Consider the following 21523-nt stretch of genomic DNA (forward strand, 5'->3'; position numbering starts at 1 on the left):
TGCCTGCACAGGAGGACATTTGCAGCCAGCTGAAGGCAGGATTATTTTTGAACCCTTCAAAATTTGCTGTTAATATATAAAGTTTATATATCTGCACATACACACACAGAGAAAGACTTTTTTATTATGTGTATATATAAAATATATACTAGATGGAAAGGCCCTCAATTATAGATGCATAACCACAAGCTGGAGCTAATTTGGCATTTTTCCTGTTTAAAAATGGATTTTTTTATAAAAATGAGTCAAGTTGTGACTCCCTGCTCAGAACTCAGCTGGGATTGGGAGCGAGGGCAGCGTTCCTCCAGCTCTGCCAGGGCACTTCCAGCCTCTCTTTCTTTTCTCATCTCTTTGAGGATGTGTTTTATACTAACAGATGTGGTTTTTTGAGAAAAAAACGCAGCAGAATCCAAGCTGGAAATTCTGCTTTTCCAGCTCACAGAAAGCAGGGGAACATCCCTGATTCCCATCTCTATCCTTTGAAAGCCCTGGGATGAGAGGCCAGCAGGAGGAAGGCTGAGGCAGAGCTCCCTGGCGCTCCCCAGCAGCTGCTACAATCGTTTTGCAAGGTAGATTTTGCTAGAAAATGCACTTTAGGCGTGCCTGCGCACAAACAGGTGCCAGGCACGACCCCCCCACCCTCCCCCCCAAAAAAAAACCAAAACAAAAATCCGTAATTTTATAAAATGTAAACCCAGTGATTCCATCAGGTCTCTACAGCTCTGCTTCGTCTGCAAAGCTCAGGCAACTTTGGTCGTGCTGGAGTTGGCAAATGCCACCAGGACCCCCCGTGCAGCGCAGAGACCCTGGAGCCCATTCCCTTGGCCAGGACAGAGAGGCAGAAAGCTCCTAAGGGGGACAGGGCCAGCAGGAATGCCTTGGGGAGCTCAGGGGGTGCCCACGGGGTGCAGGTACCTGGGGGAGCGGTGGTGCTTGGCCCAGGGGCTGGGCAGGAGGAGCTGCCCCTGCCCTATAACAAAATGCAGGTTTTCTTGTCCTTGAAGGGGTTCTCGGAGGCTGGAATGCCCATCAGCAGGGGATCCTTCTTGGCGTGCTCCTCACAGTACAGCATCAGGTCAGCCGAGGCCTTGGACACCTGCAGGGCACAGGGAATCAGCACAAAATGGGGTTTGACATGGAGGTGGCACCAAAATGGGGCACAGGGCTCAGGGAATCAGCACAAAGGAAATGGCACCAAAATGGGGCTCAGGGAATCAGCAAAAAGGGGGTTTGACATGGAGATGGCACCAAAATGGGCTCAGGGAATCAGCACAAAGGAAATGGCACCAAAATGGGGCTCAGGGCACAGGAATCAGAACAAATGGGGTTTGACATGGGAATGGCACCAAAATGGGGCTCAGGAATCAGCAAAATTGGGGTTTGACATGGGAATGGAACCAAAATGGGGCTCAGGGCACAGGGATCAGCAAAAATGGGGTTTGACATGGAGATGGCACCAAAATAGGGCTCAGGGAATCGGCAAAAATGGGGTTTGACATGGAAATAGCACCAAAATGAGGCTCAGGGCACAAAGTGGGGAAATCAACACAAAGGAAATGGCACCAAAATGGGGCTCAGGGAATCAGCAAAAATGGGGTTGGCCATGAAAATGGCACCAAAATGGGGCTCAAGGCACAGGAATCAGCACGAAATGGGGTTTGCCATGGAGATGGCACCAAAATGGGGCTCAGGGCACAGGGAATCAGCAAAAATGGGGTTTACAATGGGAATGGCACCAAAATGGGGCTCAGGAATCAGCACAAAATGGGGTTTGATATGGAAATGGCACCAAAATGGGGCTCAGGAAATCAGCACAAAGGGGGCTTGCCATGGGAATGGCACCAAAATGGGGCTCAGGGCTGGGAGGGAGCCTCGTGCGGTGGGAGAGGTGCTGGGCATGCACTGTTCTGCGGGGCTCTGCCTGCTGGTGTGATCCCCAGGGAATGAGGGGAAGGATGGAGCCTGGGGGCCCTGGGGCTGCTGTGACACCAGGCAGGGAAAGGCTCCAGCTGGCCCCCACAGGACTCTGAAAACAGGAGGGATTCACACCACCACCATCACAAAGCAGCCATTTCCTAACTACACCCTTCTTCACCTATCAACATTTACCATACCATAAATACCTTAAAGCAAATAATCTAAAATCATCCTCATGATCCATCTTTCATAATTCTATTTCTCCAAAGTATCTAGTCTTATTTACAAAAGCACCCTTTAGAACTTGTTTCTAGTTCCATTTCTCTCTCAACAATATCTATCCTATTCCATTTCTAAATCAACATTTCTTATCTCAAACTTTACATACAAATCCACACTATATGAAACTGCTGTTGGGGTTTAAGAACTCTCTACAAATCCGTTTCCCACAGGGCTTCAAAATAATTCCAGGGGGATTTTCATCTCTCCTGGAGGGTCAGGACAAGGCGGAACAGCTTCCCACTGCCAGATGGGATATTGGGTGGGATATTATCTACAAGAAGTGTGTTTATTTATTATTATTTATTATGAATAAATTTTATTAGTTATTATTATTTATTATTATTATTCACTATTATTTTTATTTATTGTTTTTACTATAATTTATTATTTATTATTAATAAATAATTTGATATACTTTATAAATATATAAAATATTCTATATATAATTTTTATATGTAAATATATATTTCTATATGTATTAAAAATATATATTCTATGTATATTATTATTTATATATTATTTTTGTTTATATTATTTCTATATTATTATTATGTTTATATATTATTAATTATCAATAAATTAAATTCTTTATTATTTAGTATTATTTATCATTCACTAATATTAATTATAATTTATTATTATTTACAATAATTTATTACTTATTATTTATTATTATTCACTATTATTAATTATTATTTATTGGTTTTACTATTATTTATTTATTATTAATAAATAATTTTACATACTTTATACATATATAAATTTATATATTTTAGATATAATTTTAATATATATTTTTATATATTTTTGTATAAAATATATATTTATATATATTATATATTATTATTTATATATTATTGTTTATATTATTTATATATTATTGTTTATGTATTATTATTAATTATCAATAAATTATATTATTTATTATTATTTATCATTCACTAATATTAATTGTTATTTATTATTATTTATTAATATTTACTATTATTTATTATTTATTATTTAGTATTATTCATTATAATTTATTATTTATTAATAATTTTATTATGTATTATTTATTGATTAATTATTATTGACTATTATTTGTTATTATTTATTGCTATTTATTTGGAATTCTTGAGCTTTGAGGAGGCAAACGCTGACCTGTGAGTGCACAAAGACACCAGACCCACACAGACACTGTGCAATGTCCCTGTCCTGCAGCGAGGAGCAGGACGAGGAGCAGGAGGAGGAAGAAGAAGAAGGAGGAAGAAGAAGGAGAAGAAGTAGGAGAAGAAGAAGAAGGAGGAGAAGAAGTAGGAGAAGAAGTAGGAGAAGTAGAAGTAGGAGAAGTAGAAGGAGAAGGAGAAGAAGTAGGAGAAGAAAGAATAAGAAAGAATAAGAAAGAATAAGAAATAATAATAATAATAATAATAATAATAATAAAAATAATAATAATAATAATAACAACAATAATAATAATCCCCCTGAGCTCACCTTTATCCTCTCGATGGAGGCCTCGATGCGGAGCTGCTGCACGGTCCTGCGGGCCTGGGCGATGTTGTTGCTCGTGGTGGCTGTTTTGCCTGACATTTTCAGAGGGGCAGGGAAGCTCTGCAGGGAAACGCAGGGGTTGTTATTGCAGCAGGCAGCACAGCGCCCTGAACTGCTGCTACACACAGGCATCCACCACACACACTGCAAAAAGGGGTTTTTAAATGTTATTGTTGTGGCATCCAACAGGAGCAATCAGCCAAAAAACATCTCTGGAGGTTAAACACGCTCCAGAGAAAGGCACTGAGCTGCTGGGCCGTCAGGTTAGGCCCTTTCTGACACAGAGATGGGGCAGCTGAGAGGTGGTGTAAAAACTTTTATTCCGTTTCCAGTCTCATGAGAAGGCTGAGACAACACAGATGTTACAATTCACACAACCAGAAGCTGGCTGTTTTATATGTTTGAGAATTCTCACAAATTCATTTCCCACACTGTGCAGGTCTCTGAGGCTGTGGCACAGCTTGGGCCACTGGATCCCCCCTGTGCAGCTCCCCCTGGGCTTCCAGGGATCCCAGAGGGTTCTGGAAAGCCACAAAATCCCCGAAAGCTGCCCCAGGAGAGGGGACGAGCTCCTGAGCCCTGCAGAGTGAAAGGAGGAGTGAGCCAGGGTGGAACCACAGGATATTGGGGCTGCAATATCAGACCATCCAGTCCAACCATGGCCAGCACTGCCAAGGCCACCCCTGCCCTGTGTCCCCAGGTGCCACATCCACAGGGGTTGAAATCCCTCCAGGGATGGGCACTCAGCTGTGCCAGGGCTGGGGAACCTTTCTGGGGATAAATGCCACCCCTAGCTGATAGAAACGCCACTCCTGGCTGATGGAAATGCCACCCCTAGCTGATAGAAACACCATCCCTGCTGATAGAAATGCCACCCCTGGCAAACAGAAATGCCACCCCTGGCACAGGCTGAGCCCAGCACCCCTGGCTGGGGTCTCCACCTTAGTCCTGAGTGTCCCAGGCCAGGCTGGATGGGGTTTGGAGCACCTGGGACAGTGTGAGGTGTCCCTGCCACGCCAGGGGTGGCACTGGGTGGGCTCTGAGTTCTCTCCCAACCAAACCAGTGTGGGATTCCAAATCATCCAGGTCTGCAGGAATCTCCAGCCCAGCCCTGCCCGTGTCCCTGTCCTGTGTCCCAGCAGGGCCCTGCTGGCTTTGCCCAGCTCCAGGAGATGAGGGGAGCTGTGTGTGAGCCCCTCAGGTGTGTGACAGCTCCTGTGCGTCCCCACTGTGTGTGACCCTCCTGTGTGTGCCCCCAGCCAGCCCCGTGCCCTTTGCAGCAGGCTCAGGTTTCCCTCACCCAGCCTGGCAGCAGGGCTGCTCCCCAGTGCCAGCCCAGCAGGCTGGCAGCAGCATTTTCCTGCCCCTGTGGGCAGGGGACATTCCTTGGGAAAGCTCAGGGCAGGAAACGCTGGGGGAGGCACAGTCACTCCTCGGGTTGGGCGCCACTAAAAACTCGTTTCCTGCAGTGAAACAGATCCCCCTGCAGATCCAGGGGTGCTCCAAGCCCTGGCCTTGGGCACTGCCAGGGATCCAGGCTCTGGGAATTCCATCCCATCCCAGCCCTTCCCCAGGAACAATTCCCAATTCCCAATGTCCCATCCAGCCCTGCCCTGTGGGAGCCATTCCCTGTGTCCTGTCCCTCCATCCCCTGTCCCCAGTCCCTCTGCAGCTCTCCTGGAGCCCCTTGAGATCAAAAATGAATTTTCCCAGCAGGAAACTCCAACAGGCACCGCTGGGTTCCACAGGAACCCTGCCCATGCAGCCCCAAATCCCTCTCTGGGATAACAAGGAGCTGTTTCACGTGGACACAAAGCACAAATCCACCACAAACGGAGCCCAAAGTCCCATCCAGCCCCTGCAGCTTCCCCTCACAATATTCAAAACCTGCAGTGTGAAAAACCCAACACACAGCAATTTATTTTTGTCCAGTAACAAATGCAGCTCTGAGAGGGCAGCTCAGGAGCTGCTGATTCCTCTAATTTTAGTACTTTTTTTTTTTTTTTAGGTTAAAAAGTTGCAGAATTAAAAGATACACCATTATCCTCTCATTTAACTGGGGAAAGGCCACACTCAGCCTTCCCTCCCCAGCCCCAAACCCCCTTTTGCCCCATGAGCTGTTGGATCTCTGGATCCCTTCCCACCCCACATGGATTGACCTCCTTAGGAAAGTTCCAGTGCTTATTTTCCCAGCTGCTTAGCTTTGTTAATAAATGAGATGGTTGGAAAAAAACAAACCAAACCAAAACAAGCCAAACCGTAAGATTTGAAAATTAAATTGCTGCGTTTGCCCATCTCCAAACAAACAGGAGCTTTAATAGCCCTCCTAAGATTACTGAACCTCTTCTGCAGGGAGATTTACAGCAACTAGGTCAGCTGCCCATAAATCTGTTTTCCTTCCCAGCTCCTGGCAATGGATCCGGGCTGCTGCAGCCATGGGATTTCTCCCAGGGCACCCCAGAGCTCCCCAGATTGAACTGGAGGTGCCAGAATTCTGCAGGATATGGGGGTTCGGAGCCCGGGGCAGGGTTTGCTGGGCCAGGAGGATCTGCCAGGAGAAGAAGCTGCTCCCTGAAGAAAGGAGCCCTCAGCTGGAGAGGGCACAGCTCTGATTTCTAGGAAACGATCCCTGGTGCTCAGCCCTGGGAGCCTTCCCCATCCCAAAACCTTCCCTTGGGACCTTTGGTGTGTCCCAGCTCCTCCTTCTGTGCTAGATGCACCAAAAATGAATTTTCAACAAGTTTTTCTGTTCGCCACCTAAATCATGGCTGGTGATTCAGGCCAGGCTGGACACTGGGGCTGGGGACAGTGGGAGGTGTCCCTGTCCTGGCAGGGGTGGCACTGGGTGGGATTGCAGCTCCTTTCCAGCCCAAAGCACTCCAGGATTTCCTGCTGTGACTCAGGCAGGAGGGGTTCCCTGTGGGGACACTGGTGACAAGCTCGGCCCCCTGGCTGTGACACAGCTGAGCAGGGCCCGGGCTGGTGGGGACAGAGATTCCCAAAGGCCAGAGCAGCTGCAGGCACGGCTGCAACTCTCCCCCCTGGGTCTGACTCAGAGCCTAAAAGCAGACAAAGGATCAGACCCAGAGCAGCCTCCCTGGCACCACCCTGCCATGGCAGGGCCACCTCCCGCTGTCCCAGGGCTCCAAACCCACCCAGCCTGGCCTGGGACACTGCCAGGGACACAGGGACAGCCACAGCTGCTCTGGCACCCGTGCCAGGCCTGCCCACCCTCACAGGGAAGGGTTTATTTCTCATTCACCCACTGCAAACTGCACGGGAGGACTCCCACCAGCCACACGCTGCCAGGGAAAGCGAAAAGCACAGGAAACGTGCAGTGCACTTCCTGCAGCCACACCTGCACCTTTTCCTGGCCCAAAACACCTGCAGACAGGTGGGGCTGCCCCTCTTGCGGGGAACAGCCCTGTTCTTCCAGGCCTTGCCCCATTTCTTTCCCCAGGCTCTGGGTAATGAGGTTGCCATGCAGCAGATCCCCAGATCCGCCTGGGCCGCCTGCCAGAGCCCAGCTCCAGTGGGATAATTAAACTCTGGACTGTCTTATTTACTCTCTCAGATCCAGGACTTGTGAGGCACCCGCTGAGGGAAAGGTAATTAAATCAGCCCTGCACAGGCAGGGCTGGGGATCTGCTGGAAATCCCAGCAGCTCTGCCTGGAACACAGCTCCCAGTTTGCTCCAGTAACACCCAGCCAGCTCCTACTGGAGCAGCAGAGCCTGGCTGGCAGCAGGGCAAACCCTCAGAGGTGTCTTGTAACTGCTTCTTTGAAATAAAGCAGATTTTGAGGTGAATAACTCGGAATTTGGATCAACACAGCAGGCTGGGCGAAACACAAACCAACACCAGTGACAAGGACAGCACCTCCAAGTGTAACACCCTGGCAGCCCCTGGTTTTCCTGCCCTGGTTTTCCAGCCCCTGGTTTGTTTTCCAGCCCCTGGTTGGTTTTCCAGCCCCTGGTTTGTTTTCCAGGGCTGCCAGCAGGGATCTAAAGTTACAGCTGACCTGCAAATGCAGGCTCCAAAGGGCTCTCCCTTTGCAGAGCCACTGGAGCCCAGCTGGGCAGGGTGGGAAGGAGGATGGACGTGCCAAACTCGCCAGGGAAAGGGCAGGAAAAGGACACGGGGTGTTCCCAACGTCCCACTGGCCCTGCACACCCTGCAGGTCCCTGGGAATCCATGGAGCTGCTCCATGGAATCCAGGCTGGAGCAGCTCCAGCCCGGAAATGTTTGGATGCTGCTGCCTGATAAACCAGAAACAACCTCCACCCTGGGAATGATCCCACTTCTCTAAAATACACAGGAACGAGGGGAAAAGAGGGAAACAAGCAGCTGGACAAGCTCAGAGCTGCTGCTCCCAGCTCGTTCCCAGCCCTGAGCTCGAGTTAGAGGTTTCAGTAATTCCACCACGAGTGCTGCAGGTTTCCAAGTGACCATTTCCAATCCTGCAAACTTCCTGCTGTTTGCTGGGAGACTTTGAAGCCGGGTCTGGTTTGTCACCACACTGACACGGGCTCTGGCTGCTGCCGTTCTGCTCCCTCCTTCCTCCCTGGCACGCTCTCATCCCGCTGCCTTCAGCTGGCACCCTGCAAACAATGTGGGAACAACACCAGCAAAACCCCAAATCCCGCTGCCCCTTGCAGCAGTTCACACCCCCCAGAGCTCACAGGAATTAAAAGAATAAAATTTTGCTTGCGCAAATGCAGGGATTTGTCGGGCAGGAAGGCGTTGGGAGGAGGAAGAGGGGATGCAGGGAGCGGCACCAAGCTGAGGGAAATCCCTATGAAGAACAGGGAGAAGGAGCCCCAAAGCCCTCTGGAGGGGTGGCAGGAGCACGGGGCGATGGCAGAGGCTGTGCTGGCCCCCCTGCAGGAGCAGGCAGGAGTGGGTGAGGCTGCCCTGGTCTCAGGGTGCTCTGCACTGATCCCTTCCCGGAGCCCTGCGGGGGCCGGTCAGGACTTGAACGCCGGGGTTGGTTTTCCTACAGGGCACCCTTGGGAGCTCAGGCTTTGTCAGCACTTGCAGAACCTGAAAGTGCTCCCAGCCCAAGCCAGGAGGCCACGGCTGGCACTGAAGGTGGGGGCAGGAATGAACAGCTCAGCTCTGAGCAGGCACGGGAGCACAACCGGCCACAGCAACAGCTGAAACGACTCCACAGCAGCAGCACCAACCCCTGGCATTGGGACATTCCCCAGTTTTGATCTCTGATTATCAGGCCTCCAGTGGAAGAATGTGCTGGAGGAATCTCACTGTGCCCGGCTCTGTTTCCAGCCCAAGTGCTGCAGAGGATTTGGAGGCGCAGTGGGAGCTGAGGTGTCCCCCTGGTCCTGCACACCCCGAGCACAGCAGCACCTGGAACAAGGAGAGCCAGGTGGGCTGGCAGAGGCACAGAGCCCCTGACAGCCCTGCAGGAGGGACAAAGGAGCACCCAAGGGGCGCCCCTGCCCACCTGAAACCCAAATGGAGCTGCTGCATCTCCCCAGCAAGGAGCTGCCCTGCCCTGGCAGGCCCAAGGATTTTGGAAAGCACTTGGGAAGAATGGATGATTATTCAGGGTGGAAAACGAGTGGAAGGGCTGTGTGGAGGGGAGCACCTTGAGCTGTGTGCCTGCAGCACCTCTGGGAAGGCTGGGTGCCATCCCATCCCCACTGGCACCTTCACTGGGAGCACTGGGAGCACTGGGAGCACTGGGAGCAGGCAGGCACGTCCCAGTGCTCCTGCTGGGCAAGGAGGGAAGGCAGGGAGCAGGAATTGCAGCCCAGCAGCCCATCCCTGCCCCGGCCATGCTGCCTGCCTGGTTCTTCCTCCCAGCAGCCCAGGGGAAAGCCCAGGGCTCTGAGCGGGGCCGTGCTGACACCCAGTGGAAGCTCCGGGGCTGGAACCTTCTCCTCCTGCCAGAGACAATGGGAACGGACCTGGGCAGCAGGAAAACAGGACACTGAGGGTGGGGCAAAGCAGGGATTCCAGATGCTTTTGGGTCGGTTCTCTCTTGATGATGCTTCTGTCCCATCCCTAGAGGGGTCCAAGGCCAGCATGGAGCAGCCTGGGACAGGGGGAGGTGGCTCTGACCACAGCAGGGGTGACACTGGGTGGGCTTTGAGGTCCCTCCCAACCCAAATTCTGGAATTTCATGATCCTTATTCCCCACACAAGGAGCAGAGAGACAAGTGGTGCCATATTCCACAGATTTCTGGGAGCACTGGGTGGGCTTTGAGGGCCCTCCCACCCAAATTCTGGAATTTCACGATCCTTACTCCCCACACAAGGAGCACGGAGACAAATGGAGAGACAAATTCCACAGATTTCTGGGAGCACCCCGAGCCACTCCTGCCCTTTGCAGACTGAACACAACACCCACAGTGCAAACTCCCCAGGAAAAATGGCAACAGGGGGCACCCACGACCTCCCTGCTCCCATCAAGGAGAAGAAGGATTTTTCCACACCTACCCCAAACCAAGCTGTGAGCAGCAGCTCCCTGGTTGAGCAGGTGAGAAGGGCTGGATTTTTAAGCAGGACTGGATTTTTAAGCAGGATTCAGGTGAGATTTACAGGCACAAATACCTTACATGCATTAGAAAAAGTTTAGGTTTGGTGAAAGAAAGAAAGATCCTCCCCAGACAAAATCCTGCCCCAGCAAAAGGAAAGCTGGAGCATGTGGCAGCTGCAGGATCTGCAGAGGTTTTGGGGAGGATTGGGGTGCAGCACAGCTGAAGGGGCTGGGGGAGCTCAGGCAGCTCAGATTTCAAAGCCAATTTTGCAGCAGAAAAGGCCCAGCAAGGCCCAGCTCTGCTGCCATCCCCTCCTGGAGAGAGGCTGGATGAGAATTGGGAATTGTGGCAGATCCACCTGGTTTGCTGTCAGTGCAAACACAGAATGAAAGCCCCTTAAAGCACTGAACATCCATTTGTGGTGTTTCCTCCTTCAGAGAATTTACACTTGAGAGTACTGAGAGATTCTACACTAGAGATCCTTTTTTTTTAAATTATAAATAACGCTGCCAGTGTCTTAATTGGGGATTAAAACCCTTAATGATGTGAAATGAAAGGAAACAGACAACTCCCCAGATCTTCAATTGGACTTGGTGTTCTGGGTGTTTAATTAAGGCTGTGCTCCTCCATGGCCTCCCGTTTTTAAGTTATTCCAGCACCATCCTGCTGATCAAACTGGGCTGCAGCTCCCTTTGATTTCCAAAGGCAGCCCCCACTGTGGGATTCTGTCAAACCCAGTGCACATTCTGGGAGAGGAGCAGAGGAAAAACCTACTTTTGCTTTCCTCCGCATTTCTCCTGACTTCACTTTTTGTACCTTCAGCACACACAAAAAGCGACTTTTAGATCAAGGTTACTTTGAAAAACATCTGAGCAGCGTTACTTCAGAGACACTGGAAAAGGCAATGAACTGCAGGGCACAGAAGGTCCCTGCTCCTCCCCACAGGGAAAGGAGGGAAAACTCCAAAGAGACATTTGCAAAGAGACTTTGAGCTGCATGAAAATCAGGCTGCAGAGCAGGAGAGGCTGTGCTGGCAGCTCCAGCCTGGCCCCAGGCTCTGTGACCTTCAGCAGATCCTTTGTCTGGCACAGATAAAGCCTGGGATGCTCTGGGGAGAGCCCCACGGGGCTCAGCTCCAGGAACTGGGCAGGTGGGAAGGATTTCACCTCCTCCTTGGCTGCAGGAATTTATCCAGGTGCCTGTTTGTAAGGATGGGGGGAATATAGAATAATTTGCATTTTTTGATGGTCAAACAAAACACGTGTAGCACAGCAAAGACACAAGTGATGAAGATTTGCAGGCTGGTAAGAAATTCCCCCTTTTCAGGGGAATAAACAAGGAAAAGCTTAATTTCTGTGGGAAAAGCAGGTTTTCCTGCCCCCTGAATCCAACCCAAAAGCAGTCAGGCAGTTAAAATAATGAGGTGAAAAGTGTCGGCAGTCCTGCCAAGGACTTTATATTTGCTCTGCTCCAGAATAAAATTAAATCACCAGGGTTTGGGACCTGTCATGCTGCTTTGTGTTTTGCGTGAAATAAAAGAACCAGAGTGGACTGGAAACTCACCTACATAGGCAGACCTGCTCCCTGTCCAGCTTGCCTTGATTTTATCAGTGTAATGATCCTGAAACAAGAATAAAATCAGAGTTATAAGGATTTCACTGCTCAAGGAAGCCAAAGCTGGGGGGGGGGGGGGTTGGCATTTGTGGCTTAATGCTAATCACAAAACCAATATTTTGAGATTGGAAAATCCACCTCAAACTTGGAGCAGCCTGGGACAGCGGAAGGTGTCCCTGCCCAAGGCAGGGAGTGCGACTGGATGGGGTTTAAGGTCCCTTCCAACCATTCCAGGATTCCTTTGACCCTGGGGCTGTCAGCCTGCAGTGATGTGTCCTCACAGCTGGGTGTAAATCAGTGCCCAAACAAATCTGAGAGCTCACACTCCCTGTGCAGGCCTTGCACACCCAGAGAAACCTGCAATTCTACCAGCCCTCACATCCCTCCAGGCCCTGGCAGGGCTCTGAGCTCTCCTGCATCCTTCTCCTGTCCGGGTGAGCACCCCCAGCCCCTGAGGGTGTTGGAGCCATCAGGTGATGGGAGCTGGGTGAGAGCTGGAGCAGGGAGGGATTTACAAGTAAAATCACCTTTCCCTTCACCATGCTGGCTGTGCTGTGCTGCTCAAGCCCTGCAGTCACACCCAGCTGTGTGCCAGGCTCCAGCAGCTCCCAATGCACCGGGGGCTGGCACTGCCCCTGGCATTCCCAGTGCAGGTACCCCATATTGATGTTTCTGACTCGATTTTAAGCGTGGAACTGGGACCAGAGGCACTTCCTGAGCTGGCACAGCCAGGGCACGGCCAGATCTGGGATTTCAGCCTTTGGCATGGATCCAGCCTGCACTGCCGGGGCTGCAGCAGCCCTGGCACCCAGCCCTGGGGCTGCTCCGTGCCCACCACAGCCATCCCTGCCCTCATTCCCAGGGAAGGACGAGGCAAAAACCCACCTGAAATTCCCCAGGGATGGCCCTGAGCGAGGAGGCAGCTGTGGTAATTTACTTTGGGGAATTTTAGGAGGAATCAGACACAGGAGTTTTGAATTGTTTTGGATGATGTGGTTTGTTTTCCTTGTCTTCTGCATAGGCAGGAAGGGGAAATTTGGCTCTTATCATTACAACATGGTTTAGAAGGTCTCAAGACCCTTAGTTATAAGACTTTTTAAGGAGTTGTTGACTAATAAAACACTGTCAACAAGGATATTTATGTTTTGACTCAATCTTTAAATATTTTGTTTTATGGACTCATGCTACAGTGTACGCTCTTTTAGCCAATCATGTTATGGCACACAAACCCACAGTGCTGCACTCTAAACTCTTTGTTTACTTCTGTAATTACTTTTACTTTTTCGATCTCTTAAACTCTAAAACTCTGAACTTCTTTTATTTAGCTAACATGTCTCTGCTTTAAACTATAAATCCACATTCTCGCTACTGGCATCTAAGTTTGGGAGCCTTTCCCAAGGTCTCAGACCAAATGCTGGGTTTAATTCCAAGCTTTGGCTCACAGGCCCAAGGTTCTGAGAGTTCCCTGCATTTCAGATTGCAGCAGGCAGCACGGGCAGTGTTCCCATTACAATCACACCCCACTTCCCGTGCTGGAAACGGGGTCACACTTTTAACAAGCGCTGCTCTAATCACCGTGTGGAGGAGGAAAATAAATTGTGCTAAGGACAGTCTGCCTTGCCACAGTCCTTGTCCCTGTGCCAGGCTTGTCCTGTCCACATCCAGCAAGGAAACCAAAATAAATAAATGTGACACGTAACCTCCTCCGGGGACGTGTGACCACTGCACAAAACCAAAGCTGGCATGGAAAAGCTGCTCCTCTGCTTATCTGTGCGACATCCCAACCTGCTCACACCCCCTGGACGCTGCCAGGGAGAAACAAGAAGAGTTTTTAAACTGGCTCGTGCATCCCGAGGGGGAAGCAAACACAGCCACAAGAAGCAGGAATGGTTTGGGCTGGGAGAGAGCTCCAGGGACGAGCCAGCCCAAGCCCATCTCCAGCTCACCTGAGCAGAGATTCCAGCTCCTGGGGCTGCCCTCCAGCCCAGAGCCACACTGCTGCTCCTGCCTGATCACAGCTCCTAAAGGCACTCACAAACCCCCACAAAGGCAGCATTGCTGGCATAGTTTGAGGCTGCAGTAATGCACCCCCTGCAAAAGCCTCCACTGAAAGGCCAGGCCCTGCTGGGGAAGGAATAAATCAGGGAAGGGCACGTGGGCTGAGGAAATTCCACGGCTGGATGGGTCCCAGTCCCTGTGGCCAAGGCTGGCAGCACCAGCCAGCTCCTCCTGCTCTGCAGGAGCTCCAGCTCCAGCATCCCTGCTCTGCAGGAGGAATCCCTTGCAATGTGAACCAGATTCAGCTGGGAAAAGGATGGTCCCTGTCCCACAGGAGTCAGGGACACTCTCTGCTTATCCCAGCTCCAAGCTCAGACCACAAACCCTGACCTCGGGAGGGGGCTTGAAGCTACAAACACAGCTGAAAATGCAATTTGGGATCTGCTCAGAATTATTCACAGCAACCACAGAATGAGAGACTGGTTTGGGTTGGGAGGGAGCTCAAAGCTCACCTCATCCCAGCCCCTGCCATGGCAGGGACACCTCCCACTGTCCCCAAGTGTCCAGCCTGGGCACTGCCAGGGATCCAGGGGCAGCCACAGCCGCTCTGGGCACCTGTGCCAAGGCCAAACCACCCTGCCAGGGAGGAATTTATCCCTAATATCTCATCCAAACCTGCCCTATTTTTCCCTTTCTATGATAACCACCCCAATGTTTCCCTGGTTCAGGCAGCAAGGGCCGGGTCCCAGGACATCCCCTTGGCATTCTGCTGGAAACTGGGAGGGAGAATTTTCCCTCCTCAGCTTACAGCACCAGGAAACCTCCTGGTTACGTGCTCTGGGGGTGGCTGGGTACAAGGAAAACCCTCCTTTGGATGGGAACACCGGACGAAACCTCCCCCATGAGCTGCCAGTGGCTCTGCAGAGCAAAGGGGTGATGGCACAGAGCAGCTGGATCAGGGAGCAGGCTGGGAATGCAGGCTGGGAATGCAGGCTGCTCCCTTCTCAGCAGGACTGAGAGGGGCTTTTCCACCTCCAAACCTCTGAGAGCCAGGCTGGAGAACAGCCCCTGCACAGGCAGGGCTCCTGAGAGCAGGGCAGGATCACACACCCACAGCAAAGGGTGCCAGAAACTCACCTGTCCCTGCACAGCACGACTGGAAACCCACGGGAGAGGGATGGGAAGAGAAAGGGGGAAAACAAAGGGGGAGCAGGGCTGGCTCAGCCTGAGCTGAGGCCAGCGTTTAAACAAGGAGCCGATCCCAGCAGCCTCAGCTGCTGCAGCACAAATAACCCTCACAACACACTTTCTTCCCTTTCCCTCCTCCCCCTGGAACTGCAGCACATGCCAAGACGCTGATACGGACACAGGAAGCTGAATATAAACACATTGCCTGTTTTACCAAATATTCAAAGGAACACAACTAAAAATACTCAGCTGCTGGTGTCCAGGAACATCCCAAAGCTGGGATCCAGCCCCAGCCAGGGAGCTGGGAGTTGGGGCACACTGAACCCCAGGCCCCAGCTTCCAGAGAATCCCAAATGGCTGGGGTTGGAAAGGGACCTTAAAGATCTTGTTCTGTTCCCTTGCCATGGCAGGGACACCTCCCACTGTCCCAGGTGCTCCAGCCCCAGTGTCCAGCCTGGCCTTGGGCACTGCCAGGGATCCAGGGCAGCCACAGCAAATCTGGGAATTCTATTCCAGGGCCTGCCCACCCTCATAGGGAACAATTCCTAATTCCCAATCTCCCATCCATCCCTGCCCTCTGGCAGTGGGAGCCATTCCCTGTGTCCTGTCCCTCCATGCCTGTCCAAAGTCTCTCTCCAGCTCTCCTGCAGCTCCTCCAGGCCACACTGAGGTCCCCCCAAAGCTTCTCCTCTCCAGGTGAACAATCCCAGCTCTCCCAGCAGAGCTGCTCCATCCCTGGCACCATCCTGGTGCCTCCCCTGGACCCCCTCCAGCAGCTCCAGGTCCTTCCTCTCCTGGGGGCAGCTCTGCAGGGGGGTCACCACAACATCCACGAGTGCATCCTCTCCTCCCCAGGGACACCTGGCTGGAAGGGGCTCAGCAGCTCCCCAGTCAGGAATGCTGGATCCCCTGGGATTGCTGGATCCCCTGGGAATGCTGGGTCCCCAGAGCCACGTGTCTCCCCAGGGGCTGGATGGACCCCACCACATCCCACCTCCCGTGGGTACCCCCACTGCTCCCCCACCCTCCTGCTTCTACCTCCCTCCCCAAAACCCCATGGGGAACCCCAGCACACCCCTGAGCACTTCTGTCACAGCCTCTGCTCTTTCTCATCAATCCTTGCAAAACACAGAATGGAAACTTTCTGCTTTTTTTCCAACTTTCCTTTTTTCATGTCACCAGTGCAGTCTCACCCCTCCAAGCTCCCCCCAGGTGATTCCTGGGAGCAGAAATGATGAGGGACCAAGAGCTCCCAACACTGAGAGCAGGGGGAGCTCTGAGGTTTATAAAAGCGAGCCCCAGCTGTGCAACAGTGCAAAATTCACCAAGCAGCGGCACAGCTCCGGCAGAGCAGCAATCCCAGGAGCCACCACACATCTGCAGCTCCCATTTCCCAAGAAAAACCGAGTCCATGACGACTCTCAGGCACCGGGGGTGCTCCATCCCAGCTAACGGAGCTCCACTCCCAGTCCTGCCCTGCTCAGGGGTATTTCTGTGCCAGGCCACAGCAGCCTTCCCCTTCCCCAGCGTTTGTGCAAGCTCAGAGGGAGTTGCAGCAACTCAATCCTCGCAGGAATCCGGCCCTGTGCCTGGGCCAGGGCCGTGCTGTGCTTCCCTGATAACTGCAAACCTTTGGAAGCGCTTCCCTCCGCCCCTGCCGCGATCTCTGCTCCGGCAAAGGGCACAGAGGCAAAGGCTGGGCCTGGATGGGGCTGAGCTCTGCAGCAATGTGGGTCTGCTTTCACAACAGAGCACGGCCACACAGGGACACGCTGGGGTTGGGGAGCTGGGGCCAGGGAAGGAGCACCTTCCCAGCCCAGAATGTCGTGTTCAGCATCTCCCAGCAGCTCCTGCAGGGACGGTGGAGCACAGAAAAAGGAGGGAGAGGGATTTTTAACACAGGGGAAGGCTCCCATTGCCAGAGGGCAGGGATGGATGGGACATTGGGAATTGGGAATTGTTCCTGTGAGGGTGGGAATGGAATTCCCAGATTTGCTGTGGCTGCCCCTGGATCCCTGCAGTGCCCAAGGCCAGGCTGGACACCCCGGGACAGTGGGAGGTGTCCCTGCCATGGCAGGGGTGGCACTGGGTGGGATTTGAGGTCCCTTCCAACCCAAACCATTTGGGATTCAGTAATTCTACTGTGTCACCCCAGACCCTGCCACAGAGAACTCCACATGAATCTGGTTCAAATATTCCGAGTCTTCAGCAACAGAACGTAAAACCTTAAGAACTTTCAGTACTTATAAAAACTATCACATTATATGTGAAATGAAAGCTACAGCACAAGTCAATAATTTGATTTAACACCAGCAAGGCATGAGAGACCAGCTGTTCTGCTGCCTGGGAGCCCAAGGAACTCCTCCGGGGCAAGAGGAGAATTTAGTCTTTCAAGGGAAAATCCCCCACCAGCTGGGTGATTATGGAATGAGCTCGCCCCCAGCACCAGAGCATCACTGTTCCTCTCTGGAACTGATTGCTCCTTGATTAGAGAGACCCCAAATGCTGTGGTGCATCCCAGCCAGGATGGAATACGGGATTGAGGAGTCATTAACTCCACACTAATCCCTCAAGCTCATTTAGTGGCACCGAGCAGCACAAAATCCTGCCACTGTCCACTGCCCACCCTCTACTCCTAGAACCGTGCCAATCCACAATTTCTGAACCAATTCACACCCCAGACAAACACGCACAAGTAAAAGTGTCCCTGATCCTGGGGGGTTCCGAGCCAATTAAAACCCTGGATAATTCCATTTTGCCACTTCCCAATTGCCACACTAATTAAGCCACAGAATCACGGAATATCCTGAGCTGGAAGGGACCCATAAGGATCATCAGGTCCAGCTCCTGGGCCTGCACAGGACGACCCCAGAATGTCACCCTGAGCCCCGGCATTCCCAGGGGATCTGGGCAGTGCCCACCACCCTCTGCAGGAAGAACCTTCCCAAAATCCAACCTAAACCCCTGACACAGCTCCTTCCTAAAAACACCAGGCTAAAACCACAATATACAAAACCCTCTTCCCCCCCCAACTCCCAAAAAAGTAAAGAATTCCAGCTTGCAGTAGAGAATCTCAATGTTAAAGTTACTAAAGGAACTAAAAACTTCCAAGAGTTGAGCTCGATGATCCGTGTGGGTCCCTTCCAGCTCAGGATGTTCTGCGATTCCATGATCCCGAGCAAACCTATTACTGCAACAGGGTGTGTAATCTCAGTATCAACACGAAACCTCCTGGAATAATGACGCTTCCCACTAATTAACCTCCTTCCCACACTCAGCCCACAACTCCCCGCACGTGGGAAACTTCCTCCGCCAGGCACAGCTCCGTGATCCCCAGGAAAACCCACGGGCTGGGAACGCTAAAATCGGGGAAACTGAAAGGATTTAGCTGAAAGCTGGGGCGGCCCCCGTGGAGTCGGAGCCGCCAGCTCTGCGTGTCTGTCGGTGCCACGGGGAAGGTCAGCAGGGAAGGAGGCGGGAAGGAGAAGGAAAGGAAGGAAAAAAATTGCCTATTTTAGGATTATTTCTGCCTAATTAAGCACACAAATTTTTACACAATTAAGCAGCTTTTCCCTCACTTGTTGAACCACACCACACCCGCCGGGAACCCCCCTTCAGCACAACCAAAAACCGCTTAAAAAACCCCACAAAAAACTCCAGACCCACCCCAAAAGCCGCCAGGCACCGCTCGGGCCCCGGCCCGCCCCGCCAGGCCCCGCGGCCGCAGGGGCCGGGCCGGCGCTCCCCGCTGCCCCCGCGGGGCCGGGCGGGCTGTCCCGGGTGGCGGGGCTCGCTGTTCCCGGGGGGAACCCCCCTGTCCCGGGCGATCCCGGTACTCACCGAGCGCCGCTCCCGGTGTCTCCACGGGCGACCGGAGCGGGAGCGGAGGCCACGCCCACCGAGCCAAGCTCCGCCTCCATCCCCATCGGCCCCGCCCATCCCCGCGTGGCCCCGCCCCGCCCCGAACGGGGCGGGGCGGGGCCACGCGGGGATGGGCGGGGCCAGGAGAGTGGTGGGCGTGGCCACGCTCTTCTCCCAGTGGTGCCGGCGGGATGGAGGATTTGGGAATTTTGGGAGTCGGGGAGGGGCAGATGTGGCATTTGCAAAAACTTGTCTGCTGCCCGGACGAGCCCGGCGTGCCCGTGCTTGTGGGGCTTTGATCACCTGGGAATTCATTTGTCTGCAGAAGGAGAGGAGGGTGTGGGTTGAAATTTAAATGCGGGCTCCTGCATGGGAGATGCAGGAGGGAGAAGGGTTGGGAGATGAGGGTGGAGAGGCAGGATTGTCCAGGGAAAATGGGGCTGCTCCATCCCTGGAAGTTGGGGAATGGTTGGACAGGGCTTGGAGCAGCCTGGGATAATGGAAGGTGTTCTTGCCATGGAATGGGATGAGCTTTAAGGTCCCTCACAGTCTGGGATCCTACAAAATTCCAGGAAAACTGGGGAAGATGCTGCGCTCATCCCTATCCCTCTGCCCAGAGTACGTCCCTATGGAGCATCCCTGCCCTGAGAGCACCAGGAAAACCTCTCGCTCCTCGCCCTTTTCCATGGTTTTGCCCGCTGTTGCTGTCCCTGGCACTGCCAGGCTGCCCCGGCTCCAGCCTGTCTCCAGAGCAGCTTTTATGGGAGAGGAGATGGGATCACCAGCCTGGCCGGCTCCTCTCGATTGCCATTCCAGCTGGGAGAGCAGGGATGCACAGGAGGACCTTGTCCTGCATTGTGCCCCAATGAAAAAAAAACAAAAAACCAAACAAAACCTTTAGGAAGACTGTAAGAAGGGAAGGAATTCCTGGTGCGATTCCCAGTTAAAAACACAGGAATCCGGGTTTCCCGAGTGTGGCCACCAGCCAGGGAAGCGTTGCCCTCTCGTGGGCTAAAGCAGCAGCAGCTTCCCACCATTCCCTCCTAACCGAGAGCTTAATTAGGCAGCGTTAATTAACTACCTGTGTGCCCACAGTGCAGCATTTGCCAGCGAGCAGCCCCTGACCCGAGCAGCAGCTCCTCGGCCTTCCCTGGAGCTCGGCAGGGATTGCCAGGAGCTTTGCTGGGGCTCCTGTCCCACCCTGGCCAGTTTGTCCCGGGGCACACACCGGGAGGGCACCCTGGCATTGAACTGGGCACGCACTGGGAGGGCACCCTGCCCATGGACTGGGCACACACTGGGAGGGCACCCTGGCATTGAACTGGGCACGCACTGGGAGGGCACCCTGCCCATGGACTGGGCACACACTGGGAGGGCACCCTGGCATTGAACTGGGCACGCACTGGGAGGGCACCCTGCCCATGGACTGGGCACGCACTGGGAGGGCACCTTGGCCATGGACTGGGCACGCACTGGGAGGGCACCCTGGCCATGGACTGGGCACACACTGGGAGGGCACCCTGGCATTGAACTGGGCACGCACTGGGAGGGCACCCTGCCCATGGACTGGGCACACACTGGGGGGACACCCTGCCCATGGACTGGGCACACACTGGGAGGGCACCCTGGCATTGAACTGGGCACGCACTGGGAGGGCACCCTGCCCATGAGCTGGGCACACACTGGGGGGACACCCTGCCCATGGACTGGGCACGCACTGGGAGGGCACCCTGCCCATGGACTGGGCACACACTGGGAGGGCACCCTGGCATTGAACTGGGCACACACTGGGAGGGCACCCTGCCCATGAGCTGGGCACACACTGGGAGGGCACCCTGGCCATGGACTGGGCACACACCGCTCGCACTGGGGCTTGGACTGTGCATACTGGGAGCACTGGGACATGCAGTGGACACGCTGGGAGGGCACACTGGTTTGAACTTTGTATTTTCTCTATTAAACATTTCTTTTCCTCTCCACCAGGGGCGGGATAAAGGCTCAGCTAGAGGGGATCTCTTGTTTTTCCTCCCTTTTGCTCCCTCTCAGACACTCACCCAGTGGATGTCCCACCTTAGTCTGAAGGCAGGACTGGGCTCCTCATATCCTGGTGATACAAGCACGGGTTTCCCTTTCTCCTACAAGCACAAATATTTATGTAAATGTTTATTATTGTTATTAGTGTGTGCTAGTAGCCTAGATCAGAGCACTCACTCTTAGATACCGGGAAGAAATTGTTCCCTATGAGGCACAGGATTCCCAGAGCAGCTGTTGCTACTCCTGGATCCCTGGAATGTCCAAGGCTGGGCTGGACAGGGCTGGGAGCAGCCTGGGACAGTGGGAGGTGTCCCTGCCATGGCACTGGATGGGCTTTGAGATCCCTCCCAACCCAAGGCAGTCTGAGGTGAGACACTGGGAGGGCCCTGGCGCAGTATCCAGGGCGGAATCCTGTCCCCACCAGCATTTATCTGCGTGAACTCTCGTTATTTCCTGCACAATGAGGTTCAGAGTTCAGCCAAGGGCTGCCTGCAGTGCTCAGCCCGGGAGGGTTTGCAGCAGCTCTGCTCTCAGGGTGCACTTTGGCCAGAGGAAGCAAAGCCAGATTTCTTCTGCCTGTTTGACAGGGCTGCT

The 21523-nt window shown here is 53.0% G+C and overlaps 1 protein-coding gene across 2 annotated transcripts; it reads right to left on the reverse strand.

Moving 5' to 3' along the window:
* Positions 1-657: 657 nt before the first annotated feature.
* Positions 658-18949, reverse strand: GNG12 (G protein subunit gamma 12). 2 transcript variants are annotated; one of them, XM_054294552.1, is made up of 4 exons: positions 18875-18949; positions 11798-11855; positions 3676-3792; positions 658-1096 (listed from the first exon to the last, which is right to left on the reverse strand). In XM_054294552.1, exons 3-4 carry the CDS (start codon positions 3769-3771, stop codon positions 971-973), a joined length of 222 nt encoding a protein of 73 aa, XP_054150527.1. In that variant the 5' UTR covers positions 3772-3792; positions 11798-11855; positions 18875-18949; the 3' UTR covers positions 658-970. The 2 variants fall into 2 exon arrangements, with proteins under 2 accessions (XP_054150527.1, XP_054150526.1); XM_054294551.1 differs by having other exon boundaries at positions 3676-3876.
* Between the last annotated feature and the right edge of the window lie 2574 nt (positions 18950-21523).

The sequence above is a fragment of the Melozone crissalis genome, unplaced genomic scaffold (assembly GCF_028551555.1).
Source record: "Melozone crissalis strain CALT ecotype California unplaced genomic scaffold, PUWL_Pcris_2 ptg000254l_1, whole genome shotgun sequence".
Classification (NCBI taxonomy): domain Eukaryota; kingdom Metazoa; phylum Chordata; class Aves; order Passeriformes; family Passerellidae; genus Melozone; species Melozone crissalis.

Bases quoted from the DNA above. Each gene is read 5' to 3' on its own strand.
- GNG12 (XM_054294551.1), bottom strand. From the start codon at position 3,864: ATGCCTGTGTGTAGCAGCAGTTCAGGGCGCTGTGCTGCCTGCTGCAAT. The intron at 1,097-3,675 runs GTGAGCTCAGGG...TGTGCCCTGCAG, and splicing joins CCTCCATCGAGAGGATAAAG to GTGTCCAAGGCCTCGGCTGA.